General features: G+C 62.9%; 1 protein-coding gene across 1 annotated transcript in view; it reads right to left on the bottom strand.

Annotated features, from left to right (window-relative positions):
* The window catches only part of DIS3L2 (DIS3 like 3'-5' exoribonuclease 2), a 270,536-nt gene that overhangs the window by 37,316 nt on the left and 211,236 nt on the right, over window positions 1-21,984 (bottom strand). Inside the window, exons 11-12 of the mRNA XM_055121806.1 lie at window positions 13,300-13,412; window positions 3,651-3,758 (exon numbers count right to left, since the gene is read on the bottom strand). Coding sequence (XP_054977781.1) covers window positions 3,651-3,758; window positions 13,300-13,412 — 221 coding nt within the window. The remainder of the gene's footprint in view (window positions 1-3,650; window positions 3,759-13,299; window positions 13,413-21,984) is intronic.

Raw genomic sequence — 21,984 nt, 5'->3', positions numbered from 1 at the left:
TGAACTTGGGTCGGCCACGTGCAGGGCAAACGCCCCACCTGCTGTACTGTCGCTCTGGCCCAGGGTTCTCAGTAACTCTTCACAGTGAAATATTTGGCAATTACTGATCTGAGTCGGCCTTCAAGAACTCAGACACGTTGTCTTAAGATCTCTCTCCTAGCCCCTTCAGATCCAGTCCTCTCTGGATTAGCGGCTTCTCTGTGGAGAGCTGAGATGCGGAGCATTGCTCTACCGTCTCGAGGTCGGGAGCCAGCTGACGGTGTAGGGCCTGCGGGCTGATCGACGCGTCACCCGTGTTTACATGCCGTTCCTCCGGAAGTGAACCGTGCCTTTCATGTTGGCCTTACAGGCGCTCCTGCTACGACAGCAGTGTACTCTGAGGAACTGCAACGCCGGAGACCTTTGTAACCTGCCTTCCCCCACCTCACCTGAGGCGTTTCTCTTCAGCCCCGTGCTGTCTCACCTCTCTATCCCTTTCTTGACACACACTTCAGGCTGACCAGGCATGTTTTCTTGTAGTTTCCGAGGAAAGGGGCAGGAGGAAAGGGAGATTTTTCTCTCTGCCTCCGGCCCCCCTTTTTGGTGGAGGCCTTTTGTCAGAAATGTCTTCCCTCATCATATGTTGCTATCTCGGCTAGGCACAGAAGTTTGAGGCAAAAAATCACAATCTTTCAGAAATCCCAAAACTCTTCGCCCTTGGCACCTCGGGCTGAAATACAGAGTGTGTGACTCCGTCTTCTTCCAATATGCCTGAGGGACCCTTCCTGCATCCTTGGAGCTCTGGAACCTCCCGACGGTGTGTGTGGAGAGGGTGTGTGTTTTTATTGTTCTTTTTTCTGGAATGTTCACTGAACAGATGTTGGGTATCGTGGGCTGCTCCCTGAATTTTCCATCTTTTCTGTTTGCTTTTGGGCCGTACCTGGCAATTCTCAGGGGTTACTCCTGGCTCTGCACTGAGGAATCACTCCTGGCGGGCTTGGGGGGCCCTATGGGATGCCGGAGATCGAACCCGGTTGGCCGAGTGCAAGGCAAACGCCCTACCCGCTGTACTAACGCTCCTGCCTCTGAATTTTCCATCTTGCTGGGACAGTCGCCCAGCTTGATCATCTTGCTGGGACAGTCGCCCAGCTTGATCTTCTCCCCAGAACTTTGGATTTTGCTCTCCCTCTCCTATCACGTCGTTCATTTCCACGCGCTTTTCCTTGCTCCTGACCCTTCTGAACACCGCGCTTCTAGCTCTTACGATCCGATGACGTGCCTGACCCTAAGGCGCTGACCTTCTCCCTGCTGCGGCCTCCGGTTTCACGATGAGGCTTCCTTGTGGTCGTCTCTTCTTAGAGGAAACTGCTAACACCAAGCCAGTGACTTGAGTGCGACCCCAAGTTTCCAGGCGGCTGCGGGCAGAGCCCGATTACTGGGGGGCCCCCGGCTGGGCCGTGGCTGAGATTCCCTGAGGGAACCTCCTGGAAGTCTCGGCTCTTCCTGTCTTTCCAATCTCGGGAGTCAGGCACGGGGGTGCTGACAAGCCGGGACTGGCAGGATGACTTGGCCTGTGCCATCCCAGACCTGCTCACCGTCCCCCCACCGCAGCAAGCCCGTCTGCCTTCTGGTCCAGGCATTTTGCACTTTAGCTTGTCCAGGGACTCGAGTTCTGATCTTTGCCTGACTACTGGGGGGTGGGCGCGATCTTTAACGAGCAGACGGCTGTGTCGCACCCTCCCCCGTCTCTCCCTCCACTTCCCAGCTACACGGTGCTGTGGGATCCTGACTTTCCCTTTTTCCTCAGGGCAGTGCTGTGCGAATGGGGCCGTTTCTTGGCGTCTCTCCGCACTGGCTGCGCGGCCGCTTTCTCAGGCCTCAGCCAGTCCCGCTCATCCATCTGCCTCCCCGCGGCCCGGCTTCTGTTGCTCTTGTCCCGGCTCCCACTCTCTGTGTCCTTGTGGGTTGAGGCCTCGAAAAAAAAAAAATCTCTTCACTGTTGTTTTAGTGAGGTTTTGGGAAAGGAATGAAAGTGAATGTGGGTATTTGATCCTCCATTTTTTACTTGAAACCTCTTAATAATTAAATATCTTTTTGTAACTTCCATTGAATATTACAACATAAACATTTCCCTGCTCTGACATGGTCTTCGCAGCGGCGTTAGTAATTGTATAACAGCCCGTGGGTTTGGACCCACAGCTTGTGAACCGTTACTCTGTTTTTGAATGTTTAGAGTTGTTTCTGGGTTTTTCTCGGGGCGGGGGCGGGGTGACTTTCCTGGAATCATCCTTCACTTATCTTTTCCCTACCGCCTGTGTTCAGGAATTGTCTGCCGACACTCTCCTTTGCCCTTGGCCCGTGTTTCTCTGGGGTCTCGGTTAGGGCACGACCTTGCTAATTTAATCCCCCCTTAAAGCACCAGCCGCCCTGCACAGGCTCAGGAGGTGGAATGTCTGAAACAGCGTCTTCCTCGGGAGGACAGTACCGGAGGGTGCCTCTGCCTCCAGTCCTGCCCAGAGCCAGGACAGCCCCGAGCACTGTGTCCAAAGCTCAAGGTACGAAATAGTGACAACAAGGAAACCACCATGACCTTCCTCGTGCCACTGCAAGAGCCCCGCGCTCCCCAGTAGTCATCTGTGATGCAGCCAGGGCCCACACCTGCCTGGCACCGCCGGTGCCCGGTGTCACTGTCAGTTGTCCCAGGGCCTGGTCGCTCAGTGCCTGCCTCAAGGCCCCGAGCTCCGCAGGAACATGGCCCGACTTGGTCCCTGCTCAGGGGCCCTGGAGACCCTTCCTGCGGTATGGCCACCCCCTACCGTCACCAGGTACAGGAACTCACGGAAGGTCTCTCTCTGTCTCTCTCTCTCTGTCTCTCTCTCTCTCTCTCTCACACACACACACACCCACACACACTCACACACCCACTCACACACATACACACATACAGACATACACACACTCACACACCCACTCATACACATAGACACATACAGACATACACACCTACACACACACCCACTCACACACATACACACATACAGACATACACACACTCACACACCCACTCACACACATACAGACATACACACACACCCACTCACACATACTCACATACACACAGACATACACACACCCACTCACACACATACACACCCACTCACACACATACACACACACTCACATACCCACTCACACACCCATCTCACACCCACTCACACACATACATACACACACACCCACTCACACATACTCACATACACACATACAGACATACACACAGCCACTCACACACATACACACCCACTCACACACATACACACATACAGACATACACACACACTCACATACCCGCTCACACACCCATCACACACCCACTCACACACATACACACACACTCACACACATACACACACCCCCACTCACACACATACACACATACAGACATACACACATACACACACACCCATCTACACACATACACTCACTCTCATACACTCTCACACACATACACACACCCATTCACACAGACACACACTCACACACACACCCACTCACACACAGACACATACGCCCCCACTCACAGACATACAAACATATACACATATACTCACACTCACACACTCACACTCACACACTCACACACTCACACACACACACACACTCTCTCTTACCTTGCCCTGCGCGGTCAGCGTCCAGATGACGGAGAAGGTGAGCTTGTCGGTCATGGGGTTGAGGCTGCACAGCTCCTCACACAGCAGCCGGGGCAGCATGGGGATGACCTGCGAGACAGCGCAGCTGTGAGCAGGGGGACTCGGCAGAGGCTCCGTCCCAGGAGATTAGCGGGGCGGGGGGCGGGGAGCACACAGGGAAGGGCCGCTCCGGCCGAGCCCCTGGGCTCCGGGGGCCTCACCTGAAAGCCTCTGGGTGACCAGGGTTTGCTCCTGGTTCTGTACCTAGGGCCCCGTCCCGGCGGGTTTGGGGGACCCTGTGCAGTGCCTGGTATGGAACCTGGGCCGCAAGGCGTGCGCCTTACCCGCTGTGCCATCTCTCTGGGCAGGGGCAGCCATGCTCGGCGCCTTCCTGGTGCGTGAGTGGCCAGTGTCCCCGGCACCGTCAAGGCCCACGTAGGGCTGGGGAGCAGTGACACGCTGACCCTGGGCTTCTTCCCGGCCCGTCTCATCTGATCCGTGGCCCGCCGTGGGCTCGGAGCCCCTGGGCGGGTCTGGCCCTCAGGAGCGCCTGTGTCAGGAGTGAGACGCCAGAGGCTCTGCCCGGAGCCCTCGGGGCACCCCCCAGGCTGCAGCCGCGTGTGCTGATTCCGTGGCAAACGCCACAGCCCAGCGGCACCTCGGGTGGCACGTGGCCCTTTGAGGCCGCCCCCGTTCTTCCGATCCGGGGACACGGCCCGTCTCCACCCAGCCGGTCTCTGATCCCGCTCGTCCAGAGCCCTCGGTGCTCAGTGCTTAGTGCTTAGTGCTTAGTGCTCCACACCCCTGACCGAGTGTATCGCGGAGCCTCCTGCTGCTCCTGGTGCCGGGGCCGTGGGGCTGCTTCCAGGCGGCTCCCAAGCTAACCGGGACCGGCGGGGACACGGGGAGAGCGACACGCGCCGTCTCTAAACAGCAGCACGCAAGTCAAACAACGGGGTCTGGGGATGCTTCGGAGGACTGAGTGCGAGGGTCTCCCCACACGCCCCTCCACAGGGACACCTGCTGAGGCGGCACGAAGAGATTTCAAATTAAAACGAGCCCCCGGGGCTGGAGCGATAGCACAGCGGGTAGGGCGTTTGCCTTGCACGTGGCCGACCCGGGTTCGATTCCCAGCATCCCATATGGTCCCCTGAGCACCGCCAGGGGTGATTCCTGAGTGCAGAGCCAGGAGTAACCCCTGTGCATCGCCAGGTGTGACCCAAAAAGCAAAAAAAAAAAAACAACAAAAAAACGAGCCCCACGTTGGGCTGTGACCCCGGGTCTGAGGGGACGCGCAGACTCATGTTGGCTGGTGCAGGACGAGCAGCAAAGCCCTGGCCCGGCCTTGCCCGCCTGGGCCGCGACGTCCATCCTTCTCCATCGCCCGCCTTCTCCTCCCCGCACAACAGGAAGTGCCTAGGGCAGGCACCCAGAGGCCCCCCCCAGCTCCTTTGCGCCCCCACACTCGGCCTCCCGTAGCTTCAGCCCAGCCGGTGCCTCTCTCTGGGACAGTGGCCTCCATCCGGCCCGGGGTGGCCCGGCCTTTCAGACTGAGTCCCGCACCGTCCCCGGGGCCGCTGACAGGTGGGGTATGTGTGACCAGGCCGGGCATGACGGTTGGCACCTGTCCAAGCCATCGCTGTCGTCTCCCCCTCCTCCTTTGGGTTTCGGGGCCATCCCCGTCTCTCGCCTTCCCCCGCGGCCCCCATCTCTGGGCCTCTCCCGGGAGCCCCGTCTGTCTGTCTGCCTCTCTGGCCACCTGCCACTACCCCCCCTCCCCCCAGCTCCAGCGCAGGGCACGCCCCCGTCTGCCTCCGGAGCAGTGTCCCCTCAAACCTGGGACACTGGTCAAAGGCCTGGCTGGACAGAGGGGGCCTCTGTCTCCTCACCCTGGCCCCTGCGGGGACCCCACACGCGCTGGTGGCACTGGGTCGGGAGCACTTCCTGCAGGGGCGCGGGGCGGCGGGGCGGCAGGGGTGAGGGCGAGCAGGGCTTTCTTTCTTTTTTTTTTTTTTAATTTTTTTTTTTTTGCTTTTTGGGTCACACCCAGCGATGCTCAGGGGTTACTCCTGGCTTTGCACTCAGGAATTACTCCTGGCGGTGCTTGGAGGACCATATGGGATGCCGGGGATCGAACCCGGGTCGGCTGCATGCAAGGCAAACGCCCTACCCGCTGTGCTGTCACTCCGGCCCCAAGCAGGGCTTTCTAAGCATCCTGGCGGGCGGCGGCGAGGGCAGCTGACCGTTTGGGCAAACACGCCGCTGCCCGGAGGGCGGGTGGGGGCAGCTGGGAAAGCCGCAGAGGCCCCGGGCCAAGCTCAGCAGCGGGTGAGCCAGGCCAGGCCTCGACCCGGGCGGGGGGCCAGCGGGAGGCTCGCTCCTGCAGGAGCAGGGCCCACCCGCCGGGCCGGGGCCCACCTGAGCACCTGGGGCGGGCCAGGAGCCCCCCGCTGCAATTCCAGCCAGGCCCCAGGGGGTGCCCCCAGGTGAAGTCCCTGAGTTTAATCAGGGGTCGTGGAGGTTTTCCCACCAGCTGGCACCCGGGCACGGGGTGAGGGGCATCTCCCGTGTTCACCAGCCAGCACGCTTGGAGGGTTTCCTCTCGCGGATCGACACGTGCAGGAATTCTGAGTCTGATTAGCTCATCTGCGCAGTCGGACACAACGACACGCCAGCATCTGACAGCCAGGAGGAGCCTCTCACGCCCGGGGTGCCCAGAGACGGGGGGTCCAGCCCCGTCCACGCCAGCATCTGACAGCCAGGAGGAGCCTCTCGCCGCCCGGGGCGCCCAGAGACAGGGGGTCCGGCCCCCTCCCCGAGCCCTGGTACAGAAGAGCACCAGAAACCTGGAGCTCTCTGGGCCGCTTCACTCGCTGCTGAACTCACACCTGAAACAGCACGAGCGCCTGGGCTCAGCAGAGAACGTGGCTTCGGTCTCCAGCGCTGACGCTTGCTTCCACTTTGGAGACTTCAAGCGCCCGTTTTCTTAGATTCCCTGAGCGCTGCAGCCTGCCCTCGTTTCCCTCGCAGAGAGAGGTGGTCTGGGGTCCCGCCTGCCCCTGAGGGAAAGAGCCGCTTTGGGGCCCCCGAGCCAGCCAGGAGTGACTGCCCGCCCCCTCCTGCGCCCGCCCCCACAACAAAGACCCACAGAGTCTCCTTCACGGGGTTTCACTTGAAATGGCCTCAGCTCTTCTCCCTTCTTCCTGGGTGGCCCCTGTCCGCCGCGAAGGAACAAGCAGCCGCACATCGCCATGACTGAAATCCCAGGGGACACGACTTCCTGCAAAGCAGCGCCGAGGTGAGGGAGGGCCCAGATGGGGTCACTGAGACCAGGGTGATGTTTCTCAGCCTTCTCACAATGGTCCCCTTCGCCGGTTCCTTCTTGCGCCCTCCCCGGCCCCTACATCCTGCTGCCTCGCCCCCTAGTCTCCAGCTATGGCCCCTGCGGCGCGGGTGTAGTTTTCCACCCCTGGGATTATCTCGGGGGCCCACGGGTTGAGAATCGCTTCTCCAGGGGATGGTTCCCCACGTCACGAGAGCTGGTGACTCTGACACCTGTCACCACAGTCCTGGTGAGGGCTGAGAAGAAGCTGGGGACTGGCCTCTCAGACAGGAAAGCGACCAGCACCTCCTCACTGCGTGTTCCCCTTGCCCTAAATCCCCCATGTCTTCTGGAGACAGGAGAAACGGGTGGTTCTGCCACGTGAGATGACAGGAACTTGGGAGGAGAAAGCAGAGACTCTGAGAGAGATAGAGAGAGACTCTGAGAGAGACTGAGACTCAGAGAGAAGAGACTCAGAGACTCTGAGAGGCTCCAAGAGAGACTGAGAGAGACTCTGAGAGAGAAAGAGAGAGAGAGACTCAGAGACTCTGAGAGGCTCCAAGAGAGACTGAGAGAGACTCTGAGAGAGAAAGAGAGAGAGAGACTCAGAGACTGAGAGGCTCCAAGAGAGACTGAAAGAGACTCTGAGAGAGAAAGAGAGAGAGAGACTCAGAGACTCTGAGAGGCTCCAAGAGAGACTGAGAGAGAGACTGAGAGAGAAAGAGAGAGAGACTCAGAGAAAGACTCTGAGAGAGTGAGAGAGAGACTCTGAGAGAGACTGAGAGAGAGACTCTGAAAGAGATTCTGAGGCTGAGACTCTGAGAGAGACTGAGAGAGAGACTCTAAGAGAGAGACTCTGAGGAGAAAAGAGGCTCGGGCGGCCCTGTAGACCTTTCTGGGCACCGTCGGGAAAGGGCTGAGACACTCCTGGCTACGGGCTTTAGGAAACTAGAGTGAGGAGCAGGGGAGGCCAGAGCTGGGCTTGGAAGGAGCCGACGGGTGAAGCCGCTGGGTCAGAGGTCAGCGGCTGGTGTCCCGCGCTCCCGCCAAACTGGGGGCAGGGACCCCTGCCTTCTAGGCGGGACCCTCCTCCCCACAGCCATGAGGACCTGGGGCACAGGAGGGCACAGGCACGCCCTGATACTGGTCACCTTCCCACAGGGGCCAGACACGGGGCCCTTCCCGAGCTTCTGACTCTCCGACCCTCCCGGATGGTGGGACTCGCCCTCCCGGAGGCTCCACACGCTTTGCGGGGGGAGTCGGTTCTCTCCCCTTAGCCCTGGAAAGCAGGTGTCAGTGAGCACGTGGGTCGCAGCCGTTACTCGGGGCTCCACGTCCAGCTGTGTGCCACCCGAGGGATGGCAGCTGGCAACGGCACCCACGGACGGGGTCGGGGGCACTTGGGGAGGCGACCACAGGGCTGGAGAAGTGGAGGCGCCTTCCCGTTCCTGAGGAGGGGGTGGGAAAGGGGCCGCAGGGAGGGGACGGACGCCAGCCAGTCTGGCTCCAGGCTCCAGCCTCCCACCTGGTGCTCGGAGGTCAGAGTCGGCCCAGACACTGGCCCTGATCTGGTGTGACCCGCCCCGCGGGGAGAGGGTGACAGTGGGTCACACACGTTCTGTGACACTCGCGGGTTCGGCATTTCCAGCCGCCTTCGTGGCCCCAGAGCGGGCACGGGTGCCAGGGAGGGTCTGGGACACTCAGAAGAGGCCGCTGAGGGGGCTCAGACGTGAGCCAGAGGTTAGGGGGGCCACCCCGTGCAGATGCAGGGGCGACTGGCCACTCCTGTGCAGCGGGCGCCAAGGCTCAGGAGTTTTGGGGTTTGGCGGTGCTCAGGCCTCACTCCTGACAGAGCTCGGGGGACCCTACGGGGTGCCGGGGACCGAATCCGGGTTGGCGGCCCGGCCAGTGCCTGAGTCCCTGTATGTCGCTCGGGCCCTTAAGTTGGAGATTTTTTAGCACATCAGGAGAACCGCTGTGGCTCCTGACACAGGCTCAGAGAGGCGGGGTTTGGGGGGCAGCTCTGACTGGGGGTGGGGGGTCCAGGACGTCAGCACAGACCCACATGGTGGAAACCAGGCCTGGTTGTCTCTTGTGCAGTGGACATAGCTCTGAGGCAGTTTCTCCTTGCTCTGGGCTGGACGGTGCCAGGTGGGGTGACGGGGGAGGCTGGTCTCCTGAGGGGCCCCTGCGGGCCGGCAGCTGACAGCCCTGTCCTGTCCGGAGCTGTCCTGGCTATGCCAGGGGCCGCGGGGAACAGGGGCTCGGCCCCGAAGGAGCCAGCTGCACGAAGGCCGAGCAGAGCCTCTGCTTTCTTTGGTTCCAACGGTGCCTGGGGGCTGTGGCGTCTGGGGGCTGCTCCTGGCGTGCTCAGAGGGGGGCACGGGGTGGGGGCTAACTCCTGCCCAAGAGGTCCCCCTTCCCTTGGCCCTAGATGACAATGCCTTAGGGCAGTCTGGGGCAAAGCACGGAGCAGGATGGACGGACTTCAGCCCGCACCCTGCCGGCCCCCGGCCCCGCCTCACCGCCTTCCCTGACTGACGTTTCCCAGCAGGGGAACTGCACGGACGCCTCGCTTCACCTGGGGGAACTGCACAGATGTCTCGCTTCACCCGGCCGCGTGGCTCCCGGCCCTCCCGGCAAGCACCGCTCTCACATTGTCCGGCATATGGCAAACGCCACTGTTCCCAGCATCCCGGGCAGGTCGGCTGCCACCGGACCCCCCGCGCTGCCCCCACTCCCCGGCCTCGCTCTGATCTTTCTACCCAGGGTCTCGATTCTGCCTTTCCGAGAGTGTTGTCTTCGGGGCCGGGAGCACGCAGCCGGCACACGGACATCCACCTCGCGGGAAGCAGGGCTGCGCTTTCAGCCCTCGCTCTCCCGGCAGCCCCGCCCCGTGCGGCCCGAACACGGTGCATCCACCCGCCTACTCCAGGGCGCCACGGCGGCTTCCCGCCCCGACGGCACCAGCACGTGAGCGAGGCCGCTGCAAACAGGCGCGGGGAGATCTCCGTCAAGGTCTCGTGTTTCAACTCCTTTGGCTAAGTCCCAAGCAAGGTGACCGCTAGGTCGTAGGGCCAAGCACAGGTCTGGCTTTAGGGCTGGGCAGAGGGCGCCGGGGTTGGGGTGTGCACCACACTGGCACCACCTGTCCTGAGCACCACTGGCCGAGGCTCTGGAGGCCCCTGGGACCCCCGAGAAATCCTTGAACCATGTAAGGCTTGCACAGCACCCCCCGGCCCTCACAGGGCTCATCTCTCCGCTACCCCAGCTGCAGAGAACGGGTGGCGGGGGACCCCAGGACTTGTGAGCTGGGCCCTCCCCCTATAAAAGAATTGATTGAATTTATTTCTTTTGGGGTCACACGAAGCTGGGCATCGGGCTTAATCCTGGCGGTGCCCTCCGAGATTGCTCCTGGCAGGCTCGGGGGGCCCACGGTGCGCGCCCGGCCCACTGCGCCTTCTCTCTGGCCCCATGAACAGATCTGTGAGAAACCGCCATGATCTCTCCCCGATTGGCCCGCCGTCTGTGGCCCCATCACCGACGACCAACTGAGGTGTTCCCGTCCCCCCCACGCGGACTCTGGTCGCTCTGGCTGGGATGTGGCGTCTCTGACTCCACGTGCCGAGGTCTCCCGCTGACGAACTCATCTGCCATCTGGGGGCCTTCCCCGGGGAGGCGTCTGCCACGCATGGGGTCTGGCCTGTTCCTAATTGGGTCGGTCACTTTTTCTGCCGTCGGGATGGAAGGTTTCTGCGTATGATCTGAATAATACTTATCAGACGTGCGTTTTGCGAATCTTTTACTCCAGTCCTCGGGCTGCCTGTTCTTTCTTTCTCTCGACGGTCTTTCGGAGAGCTACGGGGAACGAAAGCTGTGATCAGAGGCTAGCTTGGCAATCCCTTCTCTGCCGGCCAGTTGACTGGGGCCACATCTGAGGTTGCCAGCAGACCGAGACCATCGAGGTGTTGTTCACTGCCGTCGGCAGGGGCTCTCGCAGTCCAGCGCTTGACGTTTCGGTCTGTGATCCATCTTGAGGTCATCTTCGTCCCTCTCCTTGTGCGTGGCCTTGTGCAGGGCCAGGACGGCTGGACACGTGGCGCCCTCTCGGTGCTACATGGGAGGCGGCAGGAGCCCTCGGAGCTGCGGCCTTGGGGGACCTCTGTTCTGGAACGGCCAATCCCGCAGCCTAGAACACAGCCTTCCTGGGCCTGGCACCGAGTCCGCTGGCGAGAGCAGCCAGGGCGTGTGGGTGAGGTGGGGTGTCCGAGGGGAGGGGGGCCGAGCCCGCCCCAGGACAGCCTCTCTGGTCAGCAGAGCCCCGGCGCTGATTGCTAGCAGATGGCCAGGCGCGCACGGGCCAAACGACATCCCTGGCAGGGTGGGTGAGGGAGACATGGGGAAGACTCGGGTGTGTGTGAGGAGGAGGCGAGGGCTGTGACGAGGCTGACCCGGAGGCCCCGCAGGACAGCGGGTGAACAGCATGGCCCTCGGGCCCGTGCCCAGAGGGAGACGCCCTTGATGCGAGGCCCCGGCTGGAGAGACCGGCCCAGGGCAGGTGCTGGCTTTTTCGCCGCCCGCTCCCTCCCGACACTGGCCCGAGAGCTGGGCGTCTGCACCCCGAGGGGTCCCAGGGCCTGGAGAGTGCGTCCCCTCCCCCCACTCCATGCCCACCCCAGAGCACAGCAGGAAGAAGGGGTTCGGGTGGCCAGGAGTGCACAGGATAGGGCACAACGATTATCCCACCCAGATCCGTGGGCTGCAGAGGCGGGATGGGGGGGGGCACGGCGACCCACCCGCCCAAGGTCCTGGGGACAGAGGGGGAGCTTCCGGGAGCTGGAGGGCAGGGCGGGGCTCAGAGCCCGCCTTCTGGCCGGTTCGGGGAGGCGCCAAGGAGGGAACAGTTCGGGGGTCTCCCAGCGGCGGGGCCAGAGCAAGGGCTTCTGGTGCCCAGAAGGCCGCAGTGGGCGAGGGGCCAGCTTGCCCCCCGCGGGGAGGAAGGTCTGAGCCCGTGAGGCCCCTCACTGACCCCTGATGGGGAAAGGGCGGGCTCAGGCCAAGGGAGAGCTACCGATGAGCAGGTGGACGGTGAGTGCCGGCCGGGAAGGCTCCCCACGGCCCAGGCGCCTGTGGGGACGCAGGGGCAGGGTGGAGTCAGGCAGGGCCGGGCGGCGCCTGTGTCCCCTGTGCGGCCACCTCGGAGGGCCCAGCTTCCCTGGCAACAGCGGGGGCAGCCTGTGGCCACCGGGGAGGCCGTTGCCGCCCACAAGTCAACGGGAACCCCTGGGCGGGGGGCGGGGGAGGGGAGGCGGGGGCCGGGTCTGTGCCTGGCACCTCGTGGGTTGGTGCCTCCTGACCACATCAGGGCCAAGCACTGCTCCCGGGGACCCTCTGTGCATGAAGACTTCCAGGCCATGGGGCAGGAGGTCCAGGACGGGGTGTGGGCCCGAAAGGACGGTGCATGGGACACCCCTGCCTGCTTGCAGCCCTCCAACATCTGTCTGATGCCAGGAACCGCAGGTGGTCCCTGAGCCCCGCCAGGAGTGACCCCCGGGCACAGAGCCGGGGGTGGGCCCCACAAGCCCCAAATGGAAGACAGGTACCTCGTGGTTTCCTTCCTTCCTTCCTTCCTTCCTTCCTTCCTTCCTTCCTTCCTTCCTTCCTTCCTTCCTTCCTTCCTTCCTTCCTTCCTTCCTTCCTTCCTTCCTTCCTTCCTTCCTTCCTTCCTTCCTTCCTTCCTTCCTTCCTTCCTTCCTTCCTTCCTTCCTTCCTTCCTTCCTTCCTTCCTTCCTTCCTTCCTTCCTTCCTTCCTTCTTGGGTCACACCTGGCATGCTCAGGGGTTACCCCGGGCACAGAGCCGGGGGTGGGCCCCACAAGCCCCAAATGGAAGACAGGTACCTCGTGGTTTCCTTCCTTCCTTCCTTCCTTCCTTCCTTCCTTCCTTCCTTCCTTCCTTCCTTCCTTCCTTCCTTCCTTCCTTCCTTCCTTCCTTCCTTCCTTCCTTCCTTCCTTCCTTCCTTCCTTCCTTCCTTCCTTCCTTCCTTCCTTCCTTCCTTCCTTCCTTCCTTCCTTCCTTCCTTCCTTCCTTCCTTCGTCACACCTGGCATGCTCAGGGGTTACTCCTGGCTCTGCACTCAGGAACTACCCCTGGCGGTGCTCAGGGGACCACATGGGATGCTGGGAATTGAACCCGGGTCGGCCGAGTGCAAGGCAAACGCCCTCCCTGCTGTGCTATCACTCGGGCCCCTCCTCGCGGTCCCTGTCTGGAGAGTAAAGAGAGGAGGCGACAGGGACAGGCGCGCTTTTACCTTCTGGACCAAGTAGACACTGGTCGCTCTGTCCGCAGCCACTTTATCCAGCTCGGACCCCTCAGGAACGAAGTAGCTCACGTCGGCAATGTGGACCCCCACTTCAAAGGTGCCTGTGGACGCAGGAGGGGGAGGGTCAGCCGGGCAGGGAGGCAGAGCTAGGCTGTGGCCCCCCCGGGCCAGAGGTCTGCGGCGCCCCCTGTCATGTGCGTTCTGAGATTTCCCCCCAGAGACACCCACAGCCTCTGCTCTGGCTGTTTAACACACCACCCATCCGTGCCAGGGGTCTGTCCTCTCTCGATCCCCCGAGCCTGGGGTCACGGTCCTGCAGAACAGACCCCGCCCCCTGCCCCCCGAGAGGCCTCTAGTCTCCGAGGGCTGATGAGCAGACTTGGACCCGCAAACCCTTCTGATCAGAGCGTGAACCCCAACCCGGCGGGCCCTGCCCCTGGAGCTGTCCTCCGTCCTGCAGTCACAGCTCGGGCCTTGGCGCGCCCAGCACTGGCGTCTGCCTTGTGTCCCCTCGTCCCTCGGACATCCCCTGGCAGCGGGAGGGCCCGGGAAGGGCCCTGAGCCCGAGGCACGTTTCTGTTCCTTCCTCTGCACTGGGGAAGCGGCTCACCCCCTCCAGGGCGCCCCCAGGCCTCAGGGCGTTCTGTCCCCACCCCCCCTCCCCAGTCCCCCAGAGGTCAGCGGGTCTGCGAGGGCGGAGGGAGCCCCGGCTCTGGCCCCAGGAGTCTGGGCCGGACCCACAGCCCCCAGAGGCCGCCACGATGAGGGAGGGGCTCGACCCGGGCAAGGCGGCCCCCCTCCCAGGGCGGGAGGGCCAAGTGCCCTGCGGAGCCTCACGGGTCAATATTGACGGAAGGAAGAGCGAGGGTCACGACATCACGGGCCCCGCCGGGGCTGCTGTTACACATGAACTCCTGGCCCGAGTCAGAGCGGACCGACCGGCGGCGAGGCCCTCGCGGCAGAGAGAACACGGGCCAAGGGAAACAGGCGGCAGAGGCTCGGGTTTCACGGCTCCGCCAGCCCCTAGGGTGGAAGCCCGCGGCCCCTGCCCACGACACGGATCTCCACAGCGTGAACCTGACTCTCGAGGCCGCGCCACGGAAGCTGCGAGGGCCGAGTGACTCCGTGGCGGCCCCCAGCATGGGGAAGGCCCCCGTCACGGCCCAGCCTTGCACACTCTCTCCCGTGCCCAGATGCTTTTCCTCCCGGGCGCGGGGGAGCACCGAGGGCCGTGAGTCCAGGCCTGGCACCTTTCACGGGGCCCTCACACTGCATGGGAGACAGACACGCCTTTGCCCAGACCCGGGACGCCCCCAGAGCTGGGGGATGGGCCCGTGGGGGCAGGGCTGGCTGGCGGGGGGCAGTGGGCCTGCCTTGGCTTATTCTCGCTCAGAGAGAGCAGGTGCGAGCTCGGGGTCTGGGAGGAGCAATGGGCGTAACGCTGACCACAGTGACCGCCGGGCAGGGTCACGACGGCTCTTCCCAGCAGGGCTTCGTGCACGTCGGCCGGACCCCACCACTGCCCAGGAAACTGGGGGTGGTGAGTCAGCCCTCCCCCCCCCCCCCCCCCGGCACGGGAGACCCGGCACTTATGCAGACCGGCCACCAACAGGGTGATTCTGGCAGGATCCAGGCCACCTGCCTGGGGTTATCTGGCTGGTCACTAGCGCAGCCTAGCGGGTCACTAAGTGCGTCCCTGCACGTGTGAGGCCCCGAGTCTGATCCCCAGCACCACAAACACAAACAGGAGAGAGTCCCAGGCGGGCCGCGCGGTGGGGCTCAGAGTCTGGGCCCCTCTAACTGGCCCCGGCCTCTCGACTTCCTGTCCCCGGGGGTCAGGCGAGCAGCGCCTCCTCCGCCGGCGCGGGTCACGGCGGGCTCTGGCTGGGCCCCGACACGGCCCTGGCCTGGTGTTCCCGGGACCTGGAGCCCGGCGCTGGCACGGGGGCACCCGCGCTCCTTGTGAACCAGCCGCAGACTCGGGTGCGTGCGGCCGGGAGCCACCTGAGCGGGGTGTCTGGGAGGGCTGAGCCCGGCCTCCTGCACTCGAATGGCGCGAGGGTGCGACACTCGCCCTGCGAGCGCGTCTGCGGGGGTGCCAGGCTGCTCGCCGAGCCCCCTGAGCTCCACGCCAACGGTCTGTCCCTCACCCGGACCTTGCTAGAATCACTGGCCTGACTGACGGCGCCCAAGTGAGGGAGCGGCCGTGGCCACTCCTCCCCCGCCCCCTCCAGGCCCCTCTCCCTGCCCAGGCCCCGGCCAGCTCCCCCTCCCCCCTCCTCTATATCCCCTCCACATCCCCCTCCCTCCCCTCCCCCTCCGGGTTCCAGCCCCAGTGCTGGGACTTGGTCTCCTCCAGCTGTGCCGCGGCCCGATGGACGGTCAAGAGCCAGACTGACGCACACTGAGTCTCCTGGGAAATGCCCCTCTCTGTCCCCGGGCAGCAGCCATGGCAACGGGCTGCGCAGCTGCAGCAGCTGAGGGTTGAGGCTCGCAGTCACGCGCCCTCACACCGCTCCGGCGCCCGTCCCGGCGGAGCCAGTTCTTGTGCTGGGCCTTCGCCCTGGGGAAGCGGGGGTCCCTGCGCCAGAGGCCCGGGCACCCCCAACGCCTGGCCTGCTACCTGCCGAGCCCCGAGCCTGCCCGTGGCCCCTCCTGGCCTGCCCACCATCAGAGGCTTCACCCGTCCCCTCCTCCCGGCCCCCACGCCCTGGCTCCTCTGAAAGCCACTTCTGGGGGCTTCCCTGAGGGTCGGGCCTGACATATCCCCCAGCGCCTCCACCTGCCACGACCCCCCCCCCCCCGCACCCACCGCTCTCTGTGGAGGGCTCACTGCGGTCTGGCAGCGCCTGGGCGAGAGACGGGGCTGGCCCGGCCCCCACCGGGTCCCCCTGGCACCCCAGGGCACCTCTCTCCGCCCTTCGCCTCCCCATCAAAGCCCAAACTCCTCCCTGGCACTCCACTGTCGTCACGCGGCCCCCAGAAGGCGTAACACGGGGGGCGGCAGCCTGTTCTGTCCGGGTGGCCCAGCCCTGGCCCGCGGCAAGTGCTCTCTGGTTCCGGGGACTTGGAAGGATGCTCCGTGGACCAGCCACAAGTGGGTGAAACAGACGCCAAGGCCACGGAGCAGTCCGGGCCGCATGCTTCCTGGGGCCTGGGCCCTGAGGCACCAAAGCGGGGTGACGGTGGGGGGGCATGTGGGGAGAAGTGGGGTGAAGCCAGGAGCCCCGCCGCAGAGGGAGGCCAGCTCGACCAAGCCCGCCCCCCACCCACGCAGCCTCAGACACGGCCCACTCGGAGGCGACCCGGGGTGAACAGCGCCAGGAGGGTCGCACGCCGTACAAGCTGCCCACACGCGGGGCCGGGACACCCTCTGATACCGCGGCCGGCCCGAGGGGTGCAGGGGCCACACTTGGGGTGGGCAGGGGTCTGGGGCACCTCCCGGGGGCGCACGCCGAGCCCCGTCTTCCAGCGAGTGCTTGAGTTTGGGGGGCTCCTGTGCGCACGCTGCCGCCTTCCAGGGGCCAATGCCAGGCCGACAGCTGAGGGGCGGGCCGGGAGGCCTCCACGGCCGTGACACAGTGACACTGTGAGGGCATGTCACAGGCTTCAGAGGGGCCAGAGGGAGAAACCAAAACTGGAAAGCCAGGACGGTGCCCAGGCCGGGGGGAGACTTCCCGGGGCGCCTCGGCTCCCCCGGGGTGGACAGGGCTCCCCCGGGCTGTTTCCTTGCCGCCCAGCACAGGGGTGACGAGGGCCCGGAGCGGCCGACTCCTGAACTGGTGAGCTCACCTCTGGCGCCCGGCGGGGAGGACCGTTCCCCGTCCTCGTTACGAAGGGCTCTATCAATCTGCAAGTACTCAGCGAAACTGCCCACACAGCAGTTTCTGGCATGTTCCACCCGATTCTCAGGAATCCCGGTTTAGATTTATATGAACAGCACGGGTGGGGAACACCCAGGTAGCCGACTCCGCTCTTCCCCGTCCAGACGCCCTGAGCAATGGCCTTCTTCGTGACCGCGCGGCCGAACCCAGAGGCTGGCATGCCCGGAGCCCAGAGAGGGGACTCCCGGGTCAGCCGGTCAGGCCCGGGACAGAGAGAGCTGTGCCCAGCAGGGGGCCCCGGGCGGGGGCAGGGCACCCTGGGAGGCAGCGCTGGGTGAGGGGTCCTTGGTACAAGGGCTGGCAGGGGGGAGGGAGGCGGGGGGGCAGGGTGGGTTGAGTGTTGCAGGGGGAGGGGAGATGGGAGCCAGGGGGTTCCTGACACAATTTTCTACTTCTGCTCATGTTCAAGTAGCTCTCTCTCTCTCTCTCTCTCTCTCTCTCTCAAAAAAAAAAAAAAAAGTTTGCAGGGGTTGAAGCCAAAGAAAGAAAAAAGTTAAAGAAGGACAAATCCGATGAAGGGAAGCGGCTGAGAGCTGTAGAAGACAGACGAGGAGGCCAGGCGGGAGGGCTGTGGCCAGGGGGCACAGGGGCGCCGAGCTTGGGCTCTGAGGCTGGACGGGCGGGGGACACGCAACCCGGCTCCCGGTGGTCACTGTCACTGCCTAACCCCCTCGGGGTGAGACTCGCAAATCTGGAACTGTAGAGGATCTCACAGGGTGGCCTTTCACTTCCCCCCTTTCAAATAAAAGCACATCAAATGCCGGTGCCCGATTCCCCGAGGGCGGGGGGCAGCGGGGCGGTGACCAGGGGCAGGTGCCCCTGCAGTGGGCCTCGGCCCTTGCCCCCCGTCCCAGGACTGAGGAGACACCGTGTTCCCCGTGCCAGCCGGGTTTGTCGGGGGCCGTTTCCAGAGCAGTCGGCGTGAAACCGGATTTCAGCCGACGGGGGGGACGGGGGGACGGCCCCACCGCCAAACAGTGTCTGTGACAGAACCTCTGGAAGGAGATGTCTTGGCTTTCAACAAGGTTTCAAGCGCCACAAACGCCCCTGTGTTCTGAAGGCCAGTCGGGCGAACGCTGACAGCCCCCCCAGCCCTCCGGCGAGCGGAGAGCAACGTCCACAGGCACCTTGAATCCTGAAGGGGAAATGCTCGGAGAAAGCGTCTGCCTGGTGACAAACGCCCCTTAATGGCTTCTTTTCTCACAGGGAGGCCGCCCCTCGGGGCTAGCTGATATTTTCTCACCATGCCTGAGTCACTTTTTTGGGGGCCTTAATTACTCACTTTCATTCATCAATCTCTCCGCGTGAAAGGGGAACTGTTCTCTGACTCCCCCAGCCTGACGGACGCTAACAAGCGTGACTCCCACAGCCGCCTCCCAGAGCCGGCCCAGGTGTGAACCCCGCATTCCCCGGCGAGCCGCCTCCCCGCCGCCCCGACTTCCAGCTCCCCCCTGCCCCCCGCACCCGCTGCCTGACCAGGGTGGGCTCCTTTCTCAGAGGCGACCCCAGCTCTCAGGGCAGCCTCTTACACAGGCTTCCGGGGGCCACAGATGCGAGTCAGCACGACCCCGAGGAACACCGCAGAGGCGGCGGTGCGGTGCGTGGACAGCTCTCTCGGCGGGGACTCCGGAGTGCCGCGTCGTCCAGGCGACTGACGGCCCCTGCTCTGACCGTGGGTCCTTTGTGATCCTGAGGCTCCCGGTCAGAAACCCCCGCCCACATGTCACAGGCCCCCTTTGCACAAATGGACTCAACATGGAGCCTGTGGGGTCGTTAATATGTTCTTTGGGGGATTCCCAAGTGGTGCTCAAGAAACCCAGGCCCTCCCCCATCCCTCTGGCCCCCGAGACCCTTCGCCAAGCAGGCCAGTGGCTCATGCAGGAGTGCTCACGCCCTGCAGTGCTCCAGGGAACCTGTGGGACTGAACCGGGTTTGACCACGGGCAAGACAAGTGCCCCCTGGCCCTTCGCTGTCTCTCGGTCCCTAATGCAAACGTTTCTTCTGTGTTTTGCGATAGAGGCTGGGGGGGGGGAGGGGGGAGGGGGAGAGGGCCATGCTCCTTTTGCGTGTCAGTCAAGAGCAATGAAGACGCAAAACTTCCTGAGCGGATTCCCGACGCGTGCAACACGGGGCAGGAAGCAGCTGCCAGTGAAGAACGTCTCTGGGCCTGCAGGGCCCTCCCGCTGCAGACAGGCGCCGAGAGCTGAGCCACCGAGGTGACACCACTGCACTCCAGTGCCAATACCCCTGGGTGCTCAGAGGAGGGTACTCCCAGCTCGGTGCTCCTGGCAGTGCTCAGGGGGACCTGAGCCTGGAATCAGAGCCCGCGTTTCCGGTCCCATCGGCTGTCTCCATGTTCCAACATCGACGTTGGCAATGGCCGGGCCACCCGGTCACCCGCCGCAGCGTTTTTAGGTTTGTGACATGCCACGGGTAGCAATGTCCCTTGACTTTATTTTTTTTGTGTGGGGGGGACACCGAGGGTGCTCCAGGCTCACTCCTGGCTCTGTGCTCGGGGACCGCTCCGGCGGGGGCCTCCCACGTCCTCTCTCTCTCTCCGGCCTGCCCTGGCGGCCCACTGCAGTCCCGCTGAGAACTGAGTCCAAACGCCATCCACTTTCCTCGTCTGGAACGTCCGATCTTGGGCTTTACTTTGGTTTTGCCGTTGGGGCCACGGGGGACAGGCGCGTCCTCGACCGCTGCAACGGCATCTGCAGCCGCTCCAGAGTCACTGGGACAGTCCCCAAAACCGCTGTGTAGCTTTCACGAGGTGCCGCCAGCTCTCCAGCTCGTCACCGTCCCTCGGAGAAACCCGGCGACCCGATTCTGGTGCTCGCTACTTGTCCCCAGGCGTCTGCCTCTCAGCCTGCCGGGGCCACCGTCTGCGTTCACCCACGCCCTGGCTGCCAGCTGCCTCTCGTGGTGGCACCTTGTTGCTCCTTGGGGTTTTTTTTTTTCCATTACTAATTAAATAAAACTTCAAGTCATCTTGCCGTGGTTCCCTTCCCCTGCAGGTTGGCTTTCGTCTTCCTTCAGGATGGCCCTAGGGAGAGGGGGGATCATGACCCCCCAAGGCAGCGGTGGGAACAGCCCTGGCCCGAGGGCCACTCTGTGTGTGTGTGTGTGTGTGTGTATGGCGGGGGGCGGGGGGGGCCTTCAGCCTTTGGTCGTGAGTGAGAGCTCCATTTCCTACTTCCTGTCTCTTCACGGCCGAGGCTGGGGTTGTATCCCGTCTCCCTGCTCCTCACCAGGTGGATCCCGGGGGTCGCCGCCCCTTGCCTGGCCTCGTGTCCTGACATATCCAGAGTGCCTCACGCCAACCCCAACCCCTGCCTCTTTTTCAAAAAAGGAACTTTTTATTGGGACAAAAATATGTAAAGTATACAAACGTTAAGGATACGGCTCCAGGCGTTTCCCCCTGGTTCAGGAAACAGGCCATAAGCAGAATTCCAGAAACTTCTCGTTCAGCACCTCTTCCCTTTATCTCTGTCGAAGACGGACGCTTCTCTGACTGCCTTGCCCATCTCTGCCCCTGGCAATCATGGAGCCCTACAGTACGTGGTGTGTGTCCGTGTACACGTCTGCCTTTTTGAGATCCAATACAGCTACATATGTTTGTTTTCTGTTTTCTTGGGTCACACCTGCAGTACTCAGTGCTTACTTCTGCTTCCGTGCTTAGGTGCCAGGGATCAAATCCTGGCTGGGCTGTGCCAAGTAAATGCCCCCCCTGCGGTCCCATCTCTCTGGCCCCCGCCAGACATAGCTGACACTCACCCACGCGATGTCTTGAGTTTGCTCCGTGCCTCCGCAGGAGAGCTCCCCACAGGGAGAGCATACCAAACACTGAGCCACTTTCCTATCAAGAGACACGCAAGTGTTCAGTCGTGTTGCTGGTAGGGTTGATGCTGCGACGAGCGTCTTGTCCTTGTTCACGTGGGCGTAGAACTAAGCACGGAGCTGCTGGGCACGGGGCACGCAGCTCCACGACAGCACCGACCACAGCTTTCCTGGGGAGAACGTGAGAATCCCGATTTCTCCCCAGGCCCACCCACATCTGCAGCTCTTTTTTTAGAAAAACTATTCCGGATTGAACCTGGCGCTATGTCACTGTGGTTTTACGTTTCCATTTTCCCAGCGGACCAGGGGTATCGACCCTTTCCCGTATGTGTCTGACGCAGGTCATCACACCCTATGACGTGTCTGTTCAGGTCTGTACGCTGTCTCTCCAGGAGAGGGTGTGCCAGACGGGTGTAGCACAGGTTTCTTCTTCTTTTCCGCAGCCTTCTCATTATCTTTGTGGCACCTTCTGATGAACACAGATTCTTTTTTTTTTTTTTTTTGCTTTTTGGGTCACACCCGGCGATGCACAGGGGTCACTCCTGGCTCTGCACTCAGGAATCACCCTTGGCGGTGCTCAGGGGACCATATGGGATGCTGGGATTTGAACCCGGGTCGGCCGCATGCAAGGCAAACGCCCTACCCGCTGTGCTATCGCTCCAGCCCCTGAACAGAGATTCTTAAATATGACGAAACCTGTCACTCTTTCCCTTTCAGGCTGATTTCCTGTGTGTGATTTGCTTAAGAAGTCTTGGCCTATTCCCGCATCGCCAGGTCATTCCTCCAAGTCCTCTTCCATGCGAGTGACTGTTTTCAGAAATAATAATGTCTGTCCCTTCTCTGAGCCGTACGGAATCGATGCTAACAGACGGGGTGAAGTGAGTCCACATCACGCTGCTCTCACGTGGCCGCCTGCTGACGGGGAGCCACCACGCCTCACTGCGAGCACCGC

This window comes from Sorex araneus, chromosome X (genome assembly GCF_027595985.1).
Source record: "Sorex araneus isolate mSorAra2 chromosome X, mSorAra2.pri, whole genome shotgun sequence".
Taxonomy (NCBI): Eukaryota; Metazoa; Chordata; class Mammalia; order Eulipotyphla; family Soricidae; genus Sorex; species Sorex araneus.
Note: the sequence above shows the minus strand (reverse complement) of the source record. Positions and strands in the feature narration are given on the sequence as shown.